The sequence below is a fragment of the Oryx dammah genome, unplaced genomic scaffold, assembly GCF_014754425.2.
Source record: "Oryx dammah isolate SB20612 unplaced genomic scaffold, SCBI_Odam_1.1 HiC_scaffold_28, whole genome shotgun sequence".
In the NCBI taxonomy this organism is placed as follows: domain Eukaryota; kingdom Metazoa; phylum Chordata; class Mammalia; order Artiodactyla; family Bovidae; genus Oryx; species Oryx dammah.
This window is the reverse complement of record NW_024070212.1, coordinates 24,439,880-24,460,115: the sequence shown is the minus strand read 5'-3', so window position 1 is coordinate 24,460,115 and position 20,236 is coordinate 24,439,880. Positions and strand designations below refer to the sequence as shown.

Here is a 20,236-nt window from a genome sequence, read left to right as displayed (position 1 = left end):
CTTAGTAGTTATTTGGGTTAATTTCATGCAGTAATTACTGCCTTGGGATTTCACTTCAGTTTGTTGGAATTAGAATTAACATTATTTCAAAATCTGGTATTCTTCATATATTCCACTTACTGATAAACATGGCCTACTGCTTAATATTTAGCTAGGTTTATAGGAAACACTGCTGAATCTTCATAAACAGAGCAGTAATTTAGTGTTGTGTGCTAGGTTGCTTCAGTTGTGTCTGACTCTTTGTGAACCCATGGACTGTAGTCCACCAGGCTCCTCTGTCCTTGTGAATTCTTCAGGCAAAAATACTGGAGTGGGTTGCCATGCCCTCCTCCAGGGAATCTTCCTGACCCAGGGATTGAACCCATGTCCTGTATGTCTCCTGCATTGGCCAGTGGGGTCTTAACCACTAGTGCCACCTGGGAAGACATTATATCTGCATGGGAAGCTAGATTGATACATTGTTTTAGTTTATTCATACATCAGGTATGAAAAGTGAAAGTGTTGGCACTCAGTCATGTCCAACTCTTTGCAACCCCATAAACTATAAGCCTGCTGGTTCCACTGTCCGTAGAATTTTCCAGGCAAGAATACTGGAGTGAGTTGCAAATTTCTTCTCCAGAGAACTTCCTGACCCAGGGATTGAACTCGGGTTTCCTGCATTGCAGGCAGATTCTTTACCATCTGAGCCACCAGGAAACCCCATAATCTGAGGTATAATGCAAAATAAATGCCAAACCAGATCTTAAGACTTCCAGAATATAATACTTTCTCTATCTGGGTTTCTAGATTAAAAAGACAGACAAACTGCTGAACATTATTTTTAAAATGACTTATATAACTTAATTTACTTCACATTGAAATTGGATAAAACCTTCCTTAGACTATGTGCTGTCACATCAGGGGGGGAAAATTTAATCTGTTTAGGTATAACACATCCAATGGACAAAACATCCATTGAACATGGAGAAATGGACATATTTTAAGAGTTTCTACAGCTGTTGTTTCCTTAAGAGAAGTTGATAGGAAAGGATACAGGAAAATAGTTTAAATTCTTCTCTTGCTATTAGACCTTTCAAACTGTAGTCAGATTGCATGTCCAAGAATATTCTTTGTGCTTTTTCAGTTCAGTTCAGTCGTTCAGTCATGTCCAACTCTTTGCAACCCCATGGACTGCAGCACGCCAGACTTCCTGTCCATCACCAACTCCTGGAGTTTACTCAGACTCAAGTCCTTTGAGTCAGTGATGCCATCCAACCATCTCATCCTCTGTCATGTGTTTTTTAGCGTTTGTTAAATATCCTTTGTTGACTTAAATTTTTCCATCTCTACAGATTCTACCTGCCTTGAAAGACAAATATGAATATTTCCAATGACTTTACAAAGTCATATTTCCCATGACTGTGCCTGCTTTAAAATTATCTCTTACTGTCTTACAACTGACTTTTTATTTCAATTGATATTTTACTTTCATTTTTAAATTTTGTGCATATCTCTTTCCTTCACATTATATGATTTTTACATCCTCTAGAGTTCTTTTTACTCAAGCACTGAATTATTTATGATTTTGACTCAATTTTTACTTGTTGGATTAGTTATTTTCCTTTTAGAAATGATGTATCAATTGTAAGTGGGAAATTTTAGGTAAGGAATAGAAATTAAGTAGAGGTAGTAAGAAGTCTAAAATATTAGTTCCACACAGCCAATGTCTACTTTAATTCAAGTGATATCATTATGACTATGGGATTATTATCTAATTTAAAGTTAGCCTTAAAAGGTTAACATTTGAAAACTCCATACAATCACTTAACAGTCCTGGTCTTTGAGAAAAGGAAAACATGAAACCCAGAGTAAATGACTTTTCTTCCTGTATATTGGATTATTCTCATTTTGGTGCCTATGATGTTTGTTTGACTTTTCTTATTTTAAAAACATTTTAAAATGACAAAGAATATTTGATTGTATGCCAGATCTTGTCAGTAAGCTGAGTAGAAGTTTTCTTACAATATGGGTAGTCAGAACTATATGAGCACACATAAGGTTTTGCCTGCAATTTCAGAGGCTTCTCAGACACAACATTATCTCCCTCTTCGAAAGCCTACCATAGAGTTATGTCCTCAGGTTAAAAACGCCTGCTTAGGTTCTACTTTAGTTCTCCAAGTCTTAGCAATAACAACTTGGTTTTTAGCTCTCTTCTGGATCATGGTTTGCTTTTAATAGAGCTACCATCACTACATTGTTTTTTGGTTTTGTGTTTTTTCTTCAGTGTGGGCAGTGGTATGAAATGCTTTATTTTAATTATGATTATTTGGAGTTTATGATGTCACCCTTACAGTGCTAAAATTTGTCCATTGCAAATGTCATGCTAACAACTGTGGCATGCTTTTGTTTTGTCATGGTTCTTATGCTACCTTTTCTGAGAAAATATAAAAGTATCTAGCATTTCTTGAAAGAAGTGAGAGACCTTGAAATTATTTGGCACTGATACAAACTAGTAAAAAGAAAGAAAGGTGAGAGCTGAGAGTGGGAATTGTGTGTGACTCCAACATCCCAGTGGAGGTTGATTTTTATATTGCCCTGGTTTAGAGTGCTGGGTGTGATTAGAAAGAGGTTCTTTAAAAGTCTTTCATGTAGTACTATATTCTAGCCTGAATGGAAATCATATCATTTAAGGTATTTTATGTAATATTGTATATGTGTAATGGCCATATTTCTTTTAAGTTTTTTCTTTAACTGTAGTTGATTTACAGTGTTGTTAGTTTCAGGTATTTATTCAGACTGATAAATGGGCAGTTTACTGATGAATTCTTAGTGGTTGGCGATTTGAACCTCTTCCTAGCTGTATATACAGAGGTTATAGAAGAGAGATGATTTTTAAAACTAGCTTAAGTTTTAAAATGTATTGCTTCTTAACGTACTATGGTATACTTTAAAAGATTATAATCTGCAACTAAATCTAACTCAAAATCTGAGCTCTGAAATCTTTTTTTATATGTATGTGTTATGTTAAAAAGACTTAAATTGTCTTGACTTTTTAAAAAGTAATTTTGCACAACACAGTCATTTATCTGTTTCATTTGATTTTGGACCAAAACAGAAATGTAATGTGCTTATGTCTAGCCTTACATTTGTTTCTAAAGAATTACTAGACTCTTGTCACTTTAGTTAGATGTAGCAGTATGTTGATATATATTATTTATGAAAAATATTTCATGTCAGAATAATAGAAATATTTATAAGAAAATGTGGAGCTTTTAAAGTCACTGATTTTGCAAAATAGCAACAATAAAACAGCTATAAAATTACTTCATACTGTATTCTTTCAAGGGAGGAAACATCTCTGGCAAACCCAACAATAATGGTTTATTGTGCTCATTTATTTCTTTTGTCATGTTATAGCATTAAAGCTTGGTCCTGAATCATTCAAGTTTGACGGTGCAGTAGAAGCTGTGGCAGTCCGGCAGGCTGAAAAGTATTACATCCTCCGTCCAGAAGTCATTGAAACCTATTGGTACCTGTGGCGATTCACTCACGATCCAAGATACCGGGAGTGGGGCTGGGAAGCAGCACTGGTAAATAAGCCAATATTTCATTTTATGTGCAAGACTGTTAAATTAAGCTTCTTATAGTGCCATGTGTCCTCATCCATGTTACTTCATGTTTAGAATCATTTAAATGATTATAAAATTCTATAATCACTATGATTATAAAATTTCTATACTTGACTATTAATGATTAACCTCTAGAGTAAAGTAAAATCATTGTAAAATTGCCCAGATTCACAGCCTAGGTAGATTAACTCCCATTCACTTCAGTTTGTGTTCAGAGTAATTCCTTAGTGGCACCACAAGAAGGATTATTGAATTGTTAAAATTTTTCTACACTGAAAGATAAAGCCAACACAAACACATATTCTCTGTCTCTCCATATATGTGTATGTGTTGTGTGCATGCTCAGTCATGTCTGACTGCAACCCCGTGGACTGTAGCCCCCTAGGCTCCTCTGTCCATGGGATTTTCTAGGCAAGAATACTGGAATGGGTTGCCATTTCCTACTTCAGAGGATCTTCCTGACCCAGGGAGCAGACCCACCACCTCTCTTGTGTCTCCTGTAGTGGCATGCAGATTCTCTACCACTGTGCCACCGGGGTGTGTGTATTCATGTACATATATTTGAAATGAGGAATTTTTTATGGTTAGTAAGTAAAGTAAGCAAATGGTTTACTTATAAAACACTAACTTTTCAGAGAATTCCGTTGTCATCAGTACCTGGGAGAAAGAAAAATCAGTAAGATTTTTCATGAACGTATAGCTTATCACTGGAAGTGAGGAAGTGTTTTATTCTCTGAGACATACTAATTATGATAAATAGTACTAATTACAATGGATAGTCATATTCAAATTATTTACCTTAAACTTGGAGTCTGGATAGAATCAAAGACATTCTAGGTGAGATAGATAGTGTTAATAAATTGTGCAGACAAGAATGTGTAAGATGTATTTTAGATCAGAATATAGCCCAATTTATGTAAAAAGAAGGTTTCACGGGTCAACTAGACAAAAGTTTGGAGCCATTATGTAGATAGTTTTGCATGTCAGGTCAAGGCATGAATACTTTACTCAGTGTTCAGACATACACACACACTTTTCTCATGTCCTATGCAAGTGTTTCTCATTTGCGAAATAGGGGTAGAAGGTCCTTTGCCTAGCTCACAATCTCTCTGATCTTTTTCTTCTCCATCTCTTAACCACTAAAACTCCTTAACTTTAAGAGTCCATCCTGGGACTTCTAAAGGTTTTTGAAAGGGGAAGGAACTGTTGAAGACTTTTTAGTGGGGAGTAACACAACAAAAGGATCTGATTGTAATCTGCAAGTTGGTGGGTTTTGGAGACCACTGCAATAATGTAGAAATGATGTGATAGAGACTTGAACTAAGGTGAGGACACTTATGTGTCATTTGTCATTCAGACATAGATGTTCTTTATGGAGTTTAAGAGACTTATTAATAGAAGCAAGGTGATTACAAATACAGAGCAGGAACAGACAAAGCATTTATTGTTGCTTTTCTCTGCCTGGGTCCAAAATTGGGAACACAGCTGTTAGGGGAACTTTGTGCAGGAGGGTCCTGCCGCAGTTGAGAAAGAGACACAGTGTTGGCGCAGTGGTTTGAGAATAGGACACACACACACTTCTGTTGTGTAGTAACGGCTTACTAATGCTGAGGTAAACCGATATATAGGAGAAGTGAGTGAGTGTTAGTTGCTCAGTTGTGTCTGACTCTTTGTGACCCCATGGACTGTAGCCTGCCAGGCTCCTCTGTCCATTGGATTCTCCAGGCAAGAATACTGGAGTAGATTGCCATTCCGTTCTCCAATATAGGGGAAAGAGGTAAGGTAATCCTGCAATGAATATGACTTGAATGTCCCCTAACATTTAATGCTTCTTATTTAGAGGAATTATGTAAAAATGAATAGTTTAAGTGTTAATTAGCTCTTCTTCAGAAAGGAGGAAGACCACATAAGTAAGAAAAGTAGCAAGGCTAGAAACAGTAAGCCACAGCAAAATGATGAGTTAAATAACCATACCTTCATTCAGTTTCTCTGGGTTTGGTGGAGTAGAGAAAGAAAAGAACCATATGTGCTTTCAGCTTTTTCTGTATGGCTTAATTGTAAAGTGTAATACACCTACAAAAGCAGAATGTTTGATAGTTTTGAATTTACAGGGTTTTGAATAGATTCTGTTTAATTCAGAATATTTTATTCAGATATGTTCAAAGATGAAGAGAGACAAATTAAGAATATGAACTCCCCTTTGGGCAGTAGAACATAGTAGTTAATAATAATGTGGAGCAAATTACTCTTTGCCTCAGTTTTCCCATCTGAATAGTAAAGCTATTAAGATAGCCTCATAAGGTTGTTGGAAATTTAATTGTAATAGATTTAAAGCTCTTAAGCCTTCAGCATATAGTAAATTCTTAATGATTGTTAGCTCTCAGTATTGTGATTATTCTTGTAATAGGTGTGAGGGTGGGCTCTTCCTGCCAGCTTATACCAACTATAATGCTTAATTCATAGGATTATGATAATACACTGTCTGGCATATAGTATGTTTACAGTAAATATCATATTGCTGTTGCTGTGGAGAGCTCCTTCAGTAATACACTTTTTAGTATGATTTGGATTGTTGTTTATCCTTGGAAGTGATAAAATTGTGTTTAAAATTTTTAATTCAAACTGACTTCCCTCTTGATTTGTCAGAATTAATGAGGTTTTATTGTACCAGACAGATCTCTAACTCAGTGTGAATAGACTAAATTTGACTCCTAAGTTAGGAAAATATAAAATGTCTTAAAAAGATTAAAGAGTTTTGGAGAGAGAGACATTCTACATCAAACAGTGCAAGGCTGTTTCCATTTGATTAAAAAAGTCTTATTCTGAAACTGTAAAATTCTCATAGAGATTCTCTGAACTTTTGACTATGGTTCCTTAACTTGTCCTTCAAAACTTGAAATTCTGTGGAACTGACTCTTGTCTGATCTCTTTCACAGGCTATTGAAAAGTATTGCCGAGTCAGTGGTGGATTTTCTGGGGTGAAGGATGTGTACTCCTCTACTCCTACTCATGATGATGTACAGCAGAGCTTCTTTCTTGCTGAAACATTAAAGTAAGTAGATGCTGTAAAATTTTTTTAAACTGTAGGCTGGTTTTGTATGTGGTCACTATGTGATCAATTGTGACTATGTTTTATTCCAGTAAATTTTATCCCAAATATATAGTGAAGTCTTGTATAGTTGAATCTTCAATTTTTAGTTTCATCTTATGGAAGAATGACTTAGACTCTTACTTTGTCAAATAAGAGTACCTTTATTTTGTCTTTAGCCCTTTACTATGCATTAACATTGTCTTAACAAATTTACTGTTAAAAAAGAAATGCATAAAGTCAAGACCAACTTACTATGGTGTGTCTGTTTTCACTGGTATCATAATCTCTGGGGCAGAAATTATTTTGCCTATGTGTGCCTGTGTATCTTGCTTGTGTGCCCTTTCACCCTATCTATCTTAAAATTCAGTATTTGAATATAATGGCAGAATTCTTGGAAAGCCAAATAAGAATACATCAATACTCTTAAATAGTCAAGGCTATGGAAAAAGATTTATGTACATGAATGTTTATTGAATGTTTATAAAAAGTTACTGTTGGGTTAGTATTAGTTGGAAAGTTAAATAAGTTATTGCACATCCACAATGGATATTATAGACTCTTCACAGTATAATATTAAGTAGGCTATTAAGTGCATATATACATATACATATTTAGATGAATATCTTAATATGTATTTCAACAACATCAAAATGTATACTGTGATGTACCTTAATTAGTGTTATTCTTTTAGATCCTTTTCTGGTTTTGCTTTTGTTATCAGGTAAAAATAAATTAAACTGCTTTTTTCCATGCCTCAAATTCAGTTGCTGTCTTTATGCCTAGAATCAAAAGAAATTTTTTGAGCTGCAAAAAATTTAGAGATCCAGCAAACACCATTGCAATCCATTCCTCCTCTCTACATATGGACATTCCCAATGCTACAGATCTCTTTACAACATAAAGAACAGTATGTCATAAGGTGTTTTGTTAATCTCATTAGATGATAAAGCACATCACTGCCTTATAAGGCTAACATTACATTGTTCAGAAGCTTTTATTATTAATATTAGAAGCACATTCATGTTTTTCATTTTTTTTTTAACACCAAAACATTTTATATTGGGGTATAGCTGATTATCAATGTTGTGATAGTTTTAGGTGAACAGTAAAGGGACTCAGCCATACATAATATGTATCCATTCTCCCCCAAACCTACCATCCAGGCTGGCACATAAAATTGAGCAGAGTCCATGTGCTATACAGTAGGTTTTTGTTGGGTTTCCATTTTAAATATAGCAATGTGTACATGACCTTCCTGAAGTCCTTAGCTATCGCTCCACCCCACGCCTCACCCCCACCCTGCTGGCAACTATGAATTTGTTTTCTAAGTCTGAGAGTCTTTTTCTGTTTTGTAAGTAAGTTCATTTGTATCATTTCTTCTTAGATCCCAGATATAAAGGATGTCATATGATATTTCTCCTTCTCTGTCTTACTTACTTCACACAATATGACTCTTTAGGTCCACGCATGTTGCTGCAAATGACCTTATTTCATTCTTTTTAGTGGCTGAGTAATATTCCATTGTCTATATGTACTGCATCTTTATCCATTCCTCTGTCGATGGACGTTGAGGTTGTTTCCATGTCTTGGCTATTGTAAACAGTGCTGCAGGAACCTTGAAGTGCCTGTATCTTTTGGGGCCCTGTTTTTCTCTGGATGTATGCCCAGGAATGGGATTGCAGGGTCATATGGTAGTTTTTTTAGTTTTTTAAGGAACCTCTGTACTGTTCTCTATAGTGGGTGTACCAATTTACATTCCCACCAGCAGTGCGGGAGAGCTCCCATCTCCACACCCTCTCCAACATTTGCTGTTTGTGGATTTTTTGATGATAGCCATTCTGACTGGTGTGAGATGATATCTCATTGTAGTTTTGATTTGCATTTCTCTAATAACTAGCAATGTTGAACATCTTTTCATGTGCCTCTTGGCTGTATGTCCTCTTTAGAGAAATGTCTATTCAGGTCTTCTACCCATTTTTTGAGTGGGTTTCTTGTGATGCTATTAAATGTAATAAGCTGTTTGTAAATTTTGGAGACTAATCCCTTATCAGCCATATCATTTGCAAATATTTTCTCCCAGTCAGTCTGTGGGTTGTCTTTTCATTTTGTTTATTGTTTCTTTTGCTGTGCAAGTTTTTAAGTTTAAATAGACCCCATTTGTTTATTTTTGCTTTAATTTCCATTATTTTGGGAGATGGATTAAAAAAGATGTTGCTGTGATATATATTGGAGAGTGTTCTGCCTATGTTTTCCTCAGAGGCTTATAGTGTCTGGTCTAGCATTTAGGTCTTTAATCCATTTTGAGCTTCTTTTTGTGTTTGGAGTTAAGGAATGATCTAATTTCATTTTTTTTTTTTTTTACATGTGGCTGTCCACTGTTCCCAGCACCGTTTGTTGAAGAGACTGTCTTTCCAACATTGTATCATCTTGCCTCCTTTGTCATAGATGAATTGACTGTGGGTGCATGGCCTTATTTCTGGATTTTCTATCCTATTCCATTGATCTATATTTCTGGTTTTATGTGGTACCATACTGTTTTGATGACTGTAGCTTTATAGTATAGTCTGAAGTCAGGGAACCTGATTCCTCCAGCTCCATTTTTCTTTTTCAAGATTACTTTGACTCTTCAGGGTCTTTCATGTCTCCATACAAATTTTGAGACTTTTTTTTTTTGTTCAAGTTATGTGAAAAAAGCCACTGGTAATTTAATAAGGCTTTCATTGAATCTTAGATTGCCTTGGGTAGTATAGTCATTTTGACAATATTGATTCTTCCAAAACACAAACATGGCATACCTTTCAATCTGTTTATATCTCCTTTGATTTCTTTCATCAGCATCTTATGGTTTTCAGGGTACAGGTCTTTTGTCTCCTTAGGTAGGTTTATTCCTAGATATTTTATTCTTTGTGATGCAAAGAATGATGGTAAATGGAATTGCTTCTTGAATTTCTCTCTCTGATCTTGCATTGTTAATGTATAGAAATGCAACAGATTTCTGTGTATCAATTTTGTAACCTGGAACTTTACCAGATTCATTGCTGAGCTCTGATAATTGATTCCAGAGCTCTGAGCTCTGATGGTAGTTTTCTGATAACATCCTTTGGATCTTCTGTGTAGAGTATCATGTCATCTGCGAATAGTGACAGTTAACTTTTCCAATTTGAATTCTCTTTACTAGAAGCATGTTTCTTATATTGAGTTAAAAATCTGCTTCACTGTGAGTTCTATTCTGTGTTCCATGCTTTACCCTTTGGAAATATGGAATCTTCTACATGGATGTTAACTAAAAATATTTGCATATATTAGGCTAAAGATGACAAGTTTCTGAATTATTTGTTTATGATACCATTTTGGTTGGTTTCTCTGGAGAATGATTCCATGGTTTCTTAGACTGAACACTGTATCAGATGTGAATAAACCAGTGCAGAGTACCAGTCACTGAGTTGCTCATTATACCTTCATTAGTGTAAGAGTCTTGATATCTTAACATGAATCTTGATATCTTAGGAGCTACACAAGGCAGAGGAAATAGATGTTTATCTGACTAATTTTAATGTGACAAGTGCTATGCTGTTCATTCTGTACCTTTCAACAAACATTTGTTGAGTGTGTGTGTCTTTACTCTTGCTTTCACTTGTGCATGAAATTTATCATTTATTTTTTATATCCCTTACAAAATCCTATTACTTTTTCAAGGTCTAGCTGAAATATCACGGTCTCTGGGAGTCCTCTCCAAAACTAAGACAGAATTGAGCCATCTTTATGTATACTTACAGTACTTCCTTTGTTTTGATAGTCTGCAAATATTAATATCATCACTGCTTCATGTTTGGGATAGAGTATACATACACTCCACAAATGTTTGTTGAACTATACAGAATGAAGAGCATAGCACTTGTCACATTAAAATTAGTCAGATAAACATCTGTTTTCTTTGTCTTGTATAGCTCCTCAGTAATCAAAGCTAATATGGTTGTTTAATACAGATATTTTTAAAGTATAAAAACAGTCTGTTGTTGTGCAGTCACCAAGTCATCTCTGACTCTTTGTGAGCCCGTGGACTGAAGCACACCAGGCTTCCCTGTCCCTAGCCATCTCCTGGAGTCTGCTCAACTCATGTCCATTGATTAGTGATGCCATCAAACCATCTTACCCTCTGTCACCCCCTTCTCCTCCTACCCTCAATCTTTCCCAGAATCAGGGTCTTTTCCAGTGAGTTGACTGTTCGCATCAGCTGGCCAAAGTATATTGGAGCTTCAGCTTTAGCATCAGTCCTTCCAATGAATATTCAGGGTTGATTTCTTTTAGGATTGACTGGTTTGATCTCCATATTGTCCAATGGATTCTCAAGCGTCTTCTCCAGGACCAAGATCGAAAGCATCACTTTTTTGGTGCTCAGCCTTCTTTATGGTCCTTCTCTCACATATGTACATGACTACTGGAAAAACCATAGTTGACACTTTGTCAACAAAATGATGTCTCTGCTTTTTAATATGCTGTCTAGGTTTATCATAGCTTTTCTTCCAAGGAGCAAGTGTCTTAATTTCATGGCTACAGTCACTGTCCGCAGTGATTTTGGAGCCCAAGAAAATAAAGTTTTTCACTGTTTCCACATTTTCCCCATCTATTTGCTATGAAGTTATGGGACCAGATGTCATGATCTTAGTTTTTTGAATGTTGATATTTTTAAAGTATAAAAATAGTCTGTAGATATAGCAAAATGAATTAAGTAGTATGGAACAGAAAAAATGAAAAATAAAGTTTTTCTGTATGCCACATCTAGTTTCACTTTCCAAAGATAGTTATAGTTGACCCTAGAATAACTTAGGTTCAGCTGTGCAGATCCACTTATATATAGGTTATTTTTAATAAATATATTGGAAAGTTTTTTGGAGTTTGAAAAAACTTGCAAACGTATTGAAAAAATTAAGGAAAAAAATCAGGTACATCATGAATTCATAAAATATATATACATACTAGTCTATTTTATCATAGACTGCCATGAAATATATACAGATCTATTATTAAAATTAAAATTTCTCAAAACTCACACTGACACAGAGTATATACATGGTACTATATTTGCAGTCCAGTGATTTGCGTATATGCTTAAAATGAAGAGCGATGCTAATCATCTCCATAGGAGCAGTTCATCTCTCTAGTAAATTGTGTTATCAAGGAAGAAGTGGTCTCTTGTAGTTTTTAAATATTTTTCATCATGTTTAGTGCAATATTCTGAACTGTAAATAACACCGTGGTACCCCTACAGTGCCACTAGTGATGCTGAACATGTTCCTAAGAAGTAAAGTCATTGACATTGCGAGAAAAAATTGAATTGCTTGACATTTACTATAGATTGAGGTCTGTGGCTAGGGTTTCTCACTGCATGATAAATGAATCCGTGTAAGGATGATTGTGGGAAAGAAAAATTCATGGATTCATCTCTGCAGCTAGATCAGCAGACACAAAAACCTTGCACTTTTTGCAAAATACCTTTTATCTTGCCTTGAAAATGCAGCTTTTTATGTGGGTGCAGGATTGCTGTAAGAAAGGCATTCCTATAGACTAGTATAATTTGAGGGAAAAAAATGAGTATAAGACAAAGCAAAAGAAAGGTGAAGGATCTGAAGCTGGAGGATTTAATGCCAATAAAGGATAGTTTGCTAAATTTTAGAAAGAGATTTTGGCTTTTAAAAAATGTCAAGATAACAAGAGAAGCAGCTTCTGCCCACCAAGAGGCAGCAGATGAGTTCCCAGACACCACTGAGAAAATCGTTGAGGAGAAAGAATATCTGGCTAAACAGGTTTTTAATGCAGACAAAAGAGCCCTATTCTAGGAGGAAAAAATGCCACAGAGGTCCTTTATTAGTAAAGAAGACAAGTAAGCACCAGGATTTAAGGCAGGAAGAGATAGCTCTACTGTTAACTGCTAACTCTGCTATTTTGTGCAAATGCAGTTGGGTTGATCAGAACTGCCTTGATGTACAAAGCTGCTAGTAACTCTTGAGCCTTGAAGGGAAAAGAAAAACACCGTCTTTTGGTTGCACAATAAGAAGGCCTGGAGGAGAACCCCTTTCTGAATTTGTTCCATCCTTGCTTTGTCCCTGAAGTCAGAAAGTACCTTGCCAGTAAGAGACTGCTTTTTAGAATTCTTTCATTATTGGTCAATGACCCTGGCCACCTAGAACTTCAGAGTTCACCACCAAAGGCATCAAAGTGGTCTACTTGCCTCCAAACACAACGTCTCTAAGTAAGCCTCTAGATCAGGGGGTCATACAGATGTTTTAGGCTCATTACACAGGGTACTTATATAAAAGACTTAATACTGTGAATGAGAACCCCAACAGAGACATCATGAATGGAAGGATTACAGCCTTGAAGATGCCATCATTGTTAAAGAAAAGCCATGAAAGCCATCAAGCCCAAAACAGTAAATCCTTGCTGGAGAAAACTGTCCAGATGTTATGCATGACTTCACAGGATCTACAACAGAGCCAGTCAAGGAAATCATGAGAGAAATTGTGGATATGGGGGAAAAAAATAAAAAAAAGAGGTGAAGGGTTTCAAGATATGGATCTTGCAGAAATTTAAGAGCTATTAGACACCACACCAGAAGAATTAACAGAAGATGAGCCCTTCCAAACCAGTGGCAGATGATGTGGAAGAAGCAGTTCCAGGAAACAAATTGACCCTAGAGTACCTGGTAGGAGGGTTCTGATTATTTAAGACAGCTTTTGAATTATTTTATGGCATGGACCTTCTATGATATGAGTAATTGGTACCACATAGAAACATTTTTAGAGAAATGCAAAAGCAAAAAAGTCAGAATTTATGCTGTATTTCCATAAAGCTATACTGAGTACCTGCCTTCCTTTCCACCTCTGAGACATCAAAACCAACCTCTCCTCTTCCTCTTCATCCTCAGCCTGCTCAGCATGAGGATGATGAGGATGGCGACCTTTATGATGATCCACTTCCACTTAATGAATAGATCATCATGCTGTTTAGTTACTAGACTTCCCTGTATGTGCATGTGCTTGTCTCTGTGAAAATCTAATAACTATACAGCAAGAACTATATGGAATGAGATGTTCTTATGTCATCGTCATCATCATTTAAGTATTCTTTGTGTGGAACATTATGTGCAAGACTTGTACTACATTCCCACCAACAGTTCACAAGGGTTTCTTTTTCTCCCCATCTTCACCAGCACTTGTTATTTCTTGCCTGTTTGGTAACAGTCATTGAAACAGGTGTGAGGTGATGTCTCGTTGTGGTTTTGATTTGCATTTTCCTAATGATTAATAATGTTGAGCATCTTTGCATTTATAGCTATTGGCCATTTCTGTGTATTTTGGGGGAAATGTCTACTCAATTCCTTTGCCTGTTTTTAATTGGGTTATTTAGTTTTTAGGTATTGAGGTGTATTTTTTATATATTTTGGGTGTTAACTCCTGCCAGATACATGACTTGCAATTATCTTCTCCCATTCTGTAGGTTGCCTTTTCATTTTTTGGAGTCTTTTGCACTGCAGAAGCTTTTTAATTTGATATAGTTAGACTTATTTTTGCCTTTGTTGCTTGTGCTTTTGGTGTCATATCCAAAAAATTCATTGCCAAGACCCCTGTCAAGAAGCTATTTCTCTCTTTTCTTTTAGGTATCTTATAGTTTCAAATCTTAAGTATTAATTTTTAATTGTATCACTTTATCATTTCTAACTAATTTCTAAAGCATTCCTGATTTCCTATGTAAAATTTCAAATTGTCCTCTTATTCTCTCATTTTCTGTTACTTTAATTTTCACCATAGCATCTCTATTCTAACATAGTATAAAATTTCCCTAGGGATATAAGAATATATGCCTTAGAATATGAACTGACTTAAGGACAGTGTTTCTGTGTATTTTAGTTACTGTTGTATCCCCAGCATCAATGGTGAAGTCACATATACTTGTTTCAGTATTAAATATTTGTGGGATAAAGCATTGGAATTATTTGATTCCAAGAGAGCAAGAGCGGAAAAACAGCAATTTTATAAGATCTTGCCAAAATGGGAGTGGGAAGAAGAGACTAATAGACCTATTTTATTTCCTGCTTGAGGCTCAGTGTGTGAATTCAGTTAGTGTTAGATAATATTGCTAATAATAAGTCAAGAAACTGATAAAGCAAGAAAAAGAAGGCAAGATGTGAAAAGTGAGGGAATCAAGAAAGTGGACCTGTTTTCAGTAGAGAGTCACAGATTCAGATGCCAGCATGAGGGAGAAAAGCAGAAACAGTACAAACTAAGTGGTGTTAGAAGTCACAGAAATTGGTAAACCTAGGGCAGTGGTTCTTAAACTTGAGCATGCATCAGAGTCACTTGGAAAGCTTCTTAAAACACAGATCCTGGACTCCCTCGCTGAAGTTGCTGATTAGCAGGTTAGAGTGGAGTCTGAGAATCTGCATTTGTAACAAGTTACCAGGTGACACTGATGCTGCCGTCTGGAGAATCACACTTCGGGAACCACTGATATCTGTGACTCAGGAAACCACTTAATGGAAGCAATTAGGGATCAAGGAATTACCTATCCTGACAAGGAATAGCTAGTATACCATGAGGTCAGGTGGACAAATCATTGCTCAAGTGTTATATTTATGTAGTCCAGTCTCCTGAAGTGGTATACTGAAGGACCACAGCCATGGTCTCCACATTTTTAATCCCTCTTAGGACTTAACCTGGGGCTTCCCAGGTGGTGCTAGTGGTAAATAACCTGCTTGCCAGTCCAGGAGACATAAGAGATGCAGGTTTGATCCCTGAGTTGGGAAGAGTCCCTGGAGAAGGAAATAACAACCCACTCCAGTATCCTTGCCTGGAGAATCCCATGGACAGAGAAGCATGGCAGGCTACAGTCCATAGGGTCGCAAAGGGTCAGACATGACTGAAGTGACTAAGCATGCAGGACTTACCACGACGTCAGTGCAATCTAAATATTAGACGCTAAGGGACACACACACACAATGGATTTCACTTCACTGCTTAATATGAGTATTTTTTCAGTTTCCAAACTGTATTTTGAAATGTCCTTGCCAGTTTTCTTTTCCTGCAGTAGAGGGAGCTACAACTCAAATTGTACTTATGTAGCAATGACACATAATAAGATTATTTTTCTTTTTCATCAATCTTTTTTTTAACTTTAAAAATTGGCTTTATTAAAGTATTCTAAGTGTACAGTTCATTTTATTTTGGCAAGTATATAAGCCTGAGTAACTACAACCACATCTTCCAGTGAGTCCCTGAACACATAGCTGCTTTGTGTCGCTGTGGGTTGCTTATTCTGGAATTTCATATAATTGCAATCATGCATTATGCACTTATTTTTGTTTGACATTCTTTTTAGAATAAATTTTTTTTTTAGACCAGTTGGTGTTGCATGCATCAGTATATTCCTTTCTCTCGATAAGTATTCTGTTATATGGCTGGCTAACCACATTTTATTTATTTATTCACTTACTGGTGGTCCGTTAATCATATACTTTTGAAAGGAATCTAGAAAAAACGAATTATGTTTGACTGCATATGAGTGTCTTAATCTTAGTTTTTTCTATCTAGAAATGTTTTAATTCTTCCCTTAAAACTAATTAATGTCATCTATTTTGCTACTATCAAATAATTTGCTATTAAGTAAAATTCTAAATGTTTTAATCTTAGTGCTTCTTAGAGCAGAGATGACAGAGAGTTAAAATTTGTGACAATAATCTTCTCAAAACTCCAGTAAATATTGTTGACTGAAGTTTGTCCTAAGTTTGTTTTGGTTTTAAAAAAAAAAAAAAAAAACTCTAGTGAGACTTCTGTTTCTCCCTTCGCAAGCAGTTTTTTAAAAAATTAAATTAATTTATTTATTTTTGGTTGTGCTGGGTCTTTGTTGCTCCCTGTGGGCTTTCTCTAGTTGTGCACAGGCTTCTCGTTGCGGTGGCTTCCCTTGTTGCAGAGCATAGGCTCTAGGTACACGAGCTTCCGTAGTTAGGCCCTGTGGGCTCTAGCCACGTTCCAGCTTCAGTAGTTGCAGCACGCAGGCTCAGTAGCTCTGACTCTCAGGCCCTAGGTCACACAGGCTCCAGAAGTTCTGGTGCAGGGCCTCAGTAGTTATGGTGAGAGTTAGCTGCTCCATGACCTATGGAATCTTCCCAGACCAGGAATCTAACCCTTACTCTCTGCATTGGCAGACAGATTCCTATCCACTGTACCATCAGGAAGTCCTGCAAGCATTTTTACTGAGTATGTTTTTCTTGATACTTAGCTAAGTTGAATAATTAGATGCTTTTTCTAGGGGACTATTTTAGTAATACTTGAATAGAGTAATAGCTTTGTGATAAAGAGATTACAGAATGTTAATGGTAATATCTAGAAAGGGAATGTGTATGGTTTTCACTGTAAAATTCTTTCCAAATTTCTGTAGGTTTGAAAGTTTTATAATATTGAGGTGGGAGGAGGGAAAAGATAGTAAATTGTTATCCAGAAGCCAGATATTGTTGCTGATATTGTTGTCATTTCCTGTAGTAGTTTCAGTTAATTCTTTTTATAGCTACTGTTATCTTCCTTTGCCTGTAAAGTTATTCTCCATATACATAAATGAATGTATAGTTAGCCAGCTATCAGACTATTAAAAGTGTCTTTGGAGTAGGTTCAAAGACAGTTTTGATAGTGGTTTTGTCAACAAAGCATCAAGAGTAGTATTTAAGTTTGTTATCAGAAGTGTCTTAGTAATTTATTTGTGAGAGAGGAAGAATCAATAAGAGAGATTATTGGGGTGAGGATTCTTACACAGGAAAAATAGTTCAAGAGGGAAGATTGAAAAAACAAAGCCACTATTCTCTTCCATTATCTTTTATAAACTTATCTGTAACTGTATCTTAAAGTTAGCTTTCTAACATGAGAGAACTATTTTTCCAGCTAGATGAGAAAAGTAGCTTTAAATCTCCTGTTTTCTGCTATTTTCTGCTCACTTAACCCTTGAAAGCTGATTTATAAACTGAATCAAGTCAAAAGTATTTATTAAGTAGCTGCACTCTCAGAATTGTGCTATTTGAGAATTAAATATAAGAAACATACACTATACCCATGAACTTACAATCTGGTTAAGAAATCTCTTACTTCTGGTCATGGACAAACTCAGTAAAAGTATAAAATGTGTGTGTGTGCATGTGCACGTATAGTGCTCAAGAGAATATAAATGTTTTGGAAATTCAGAGAAAGGAACTTTGGTGTGAGCTGGAGTAGTCATGACAAAAGACTGAAATGATGCTAAGTGTAATGCATAAGGTATTAATAAGTGAGGTAAAGCAGAACGTCATTTCATGGATCCAGCTTGAGAAAATAAATGCTACCTTTCTTTAAAAATACAGGAAGGATACTAGCCTGACTAAAGAATGTTCACTAAAAGTAATGGAAGCTAAGATTCTAGAACCAAAATTAGGGAGGCAAGAATATGGATGAATGCTGAGGATATTATATAAAGTGAAATAAACCAGTCACAAAAAGACAAATACTGTTATGATTCCACTTACCTGAAATATCCGTAATAAGTTTCATAGAGAAAGAAAGTAGAAGATGGAGCTTCCTCCGGTAGCTAGAGGAGGAGGAAAAGAGAATTTGTTGTTTAAAGGGTATAGAGTTTCAGTTTTGCAAGATGAAAAAGTTTTGGAGCTCTGTTTCACAATAATGTGAATATACATAATACTACTGAACTTAAAAATGGTTAAGATGGTAAATTTTATGTTGTGTGTTTTTACGCCAATGAAAAATTAGAGAATCAGTGGCATGCTACCAAGGGAACTTTAAAAAAAAAAGCCAAAGCATCTGTACTTTTAACTGCATTCCCTATAGCTTACCCTGGAATGTAATGAAAGGAAAACAGATATGACAGAGAGAAGCCCAAAGGGAGAAAGGTAACTTGTTATTTTAAATGATCGCAATTATCCAAAGAAATTACACACCAAGGTACTACTACAAATATGATTTTGTAATCAGTATTAATGTTCTTTCGGGAATGGTGGAGAGAAGCACAACAGGATAGATGTATAATTTTAAAGAAGGGAAAAGTTGGATTGAGAAAAATGAAGATAGATGAACTTAATGTCCATTTTCGCAAAATTCTAGAAGGTCATGGTATGAAGTCTTTAGAGGAGAATTAGTGATCATGAAGAGCATGAACTGCAGCATGCCAGGCTTCCCTGTCCTTCAGTGTCTCCCAAAGTTTGCTTAAGCTCATGTCCATTGAGTCAGTGATGCCATCCAACCATCTCATCCTCTGTCACCGCCTTCTCTTCTTGCCCTCAATCTTTCCAGCATCAGGGTCTTTTCCGGTGAGTCACCTCTTCACATCAGGTGGCCAAAGTATTGGATCTTCAGCTTTAGCATCAGTCCTTCTAGCATCAATATTCAGGGTTGATTTCCTTTAGGATTGACTGGTTTGATCTCCTTGCTGTCCAAGGAACTCTCAAAAGTCTTCTCTAGCACCATAGTTCGAAAGCGTTAACTCTTCGGCCCTCAGTCTTCTATATTATGATCCAGCTCTCACATCCATACATACATGACTACTGGAAAAACCAGAAATCCACATTTGACTATATGGACCTTTGTCGGAAAAGTGATGTCTCTGCTTTTTAATATACTGTCTAGGTTTCTCGTAGCTACTCTTCCAAGGAGCAAGTGTCTTTTAATTTCATGGCTGCGGTCACCATCTGCAGTAATTTTGAAGCCCGAGAAAATGAAATCTGACACTTTCCACATTTTCCCCATCTGTTTGCCATGAAGTGATAGGACCAGATGCCATGATCATAGTTTTTGAATGTTGAGTTTTAAGCCAGCTTTTTCACTCTCCTCTTTCACTTTCATAAAGAGGCTCTTAGTTCCTCTTCACTTTCTGCCATTAATCTGCATATCTGAGATTGTTGATATTTCTCCCGGCAATCTTGATTGCAGCTTGTGATTCATTCAGCCCGTCATTTCACATGATGTACTCTACATATAAGTTAAATAAGCAGAGTGACAGTATACAGCCTGACGTCCTCCTTTACCAGTTTTGAAGCAGTCTGTTGTTCCATGTGCAGTTCTAAGTGTTGCTTCTTGTCCTGCATACAGGTTTTTCAGGAGGCTGGTAATATGGTCTGGTATTCTCATCTCATTAAGAATATTCCAGTTTGTTGTGATCTACCCAATCAAAGGCTTTAGCATAGTGAAGCAGAAGTAGATGTTTTTTTTGGAATTCCCTTGCTTTTTCTATGATCCTGTGTGTGTTGGCAATTTTATCTCTGGTTCCTCTGCCTTTTCTAAATCCAGCTTGTGCCTCAGTGGAGGGGAATAATCTACAGCTTTGAATCTACATAACAAATCATAAAAACAAGACCTGAAAGGATCAAACTGTTTCCAAGTAACTTAATGATATTCCTGAACAAAACTTAAGATTTATAGTGATAGAAAACTATCCAGGAACAAACACGGAGGTTATCAATTGAAATTAACTTGGAACTCATAGACATGTTAGAATTAGCAGATAATAT

The 20,236-nt window shown here is 36.1% G+C and overlaps 1 protein-coding gene across 1 annotated transcript in view; it reads left to right on the top strand.

Moving 5' to 3' along the window:
* Positions 1–20,236, top strand: part of MAN1A2 (mannosidase alpha class 1A member 2) — a 143,926-nt gene that overhangs the window by 112,451 nt on the left and 11,239 nt on the right. Inside the window, exons 11-12 of the mRNA XM_040230940.1 lie at positions 3,397–3,569; positions 6,545–6,660. Coding sequence (XP_040086874.1) covers positions 3,397–3,569; positions 6,545–6,660 — 289 coding nt within the window. The remainder of the gene's footprint in view (positions 1–3,396; positions 3,570–6,544; positions 6,661–20,236) is intronic.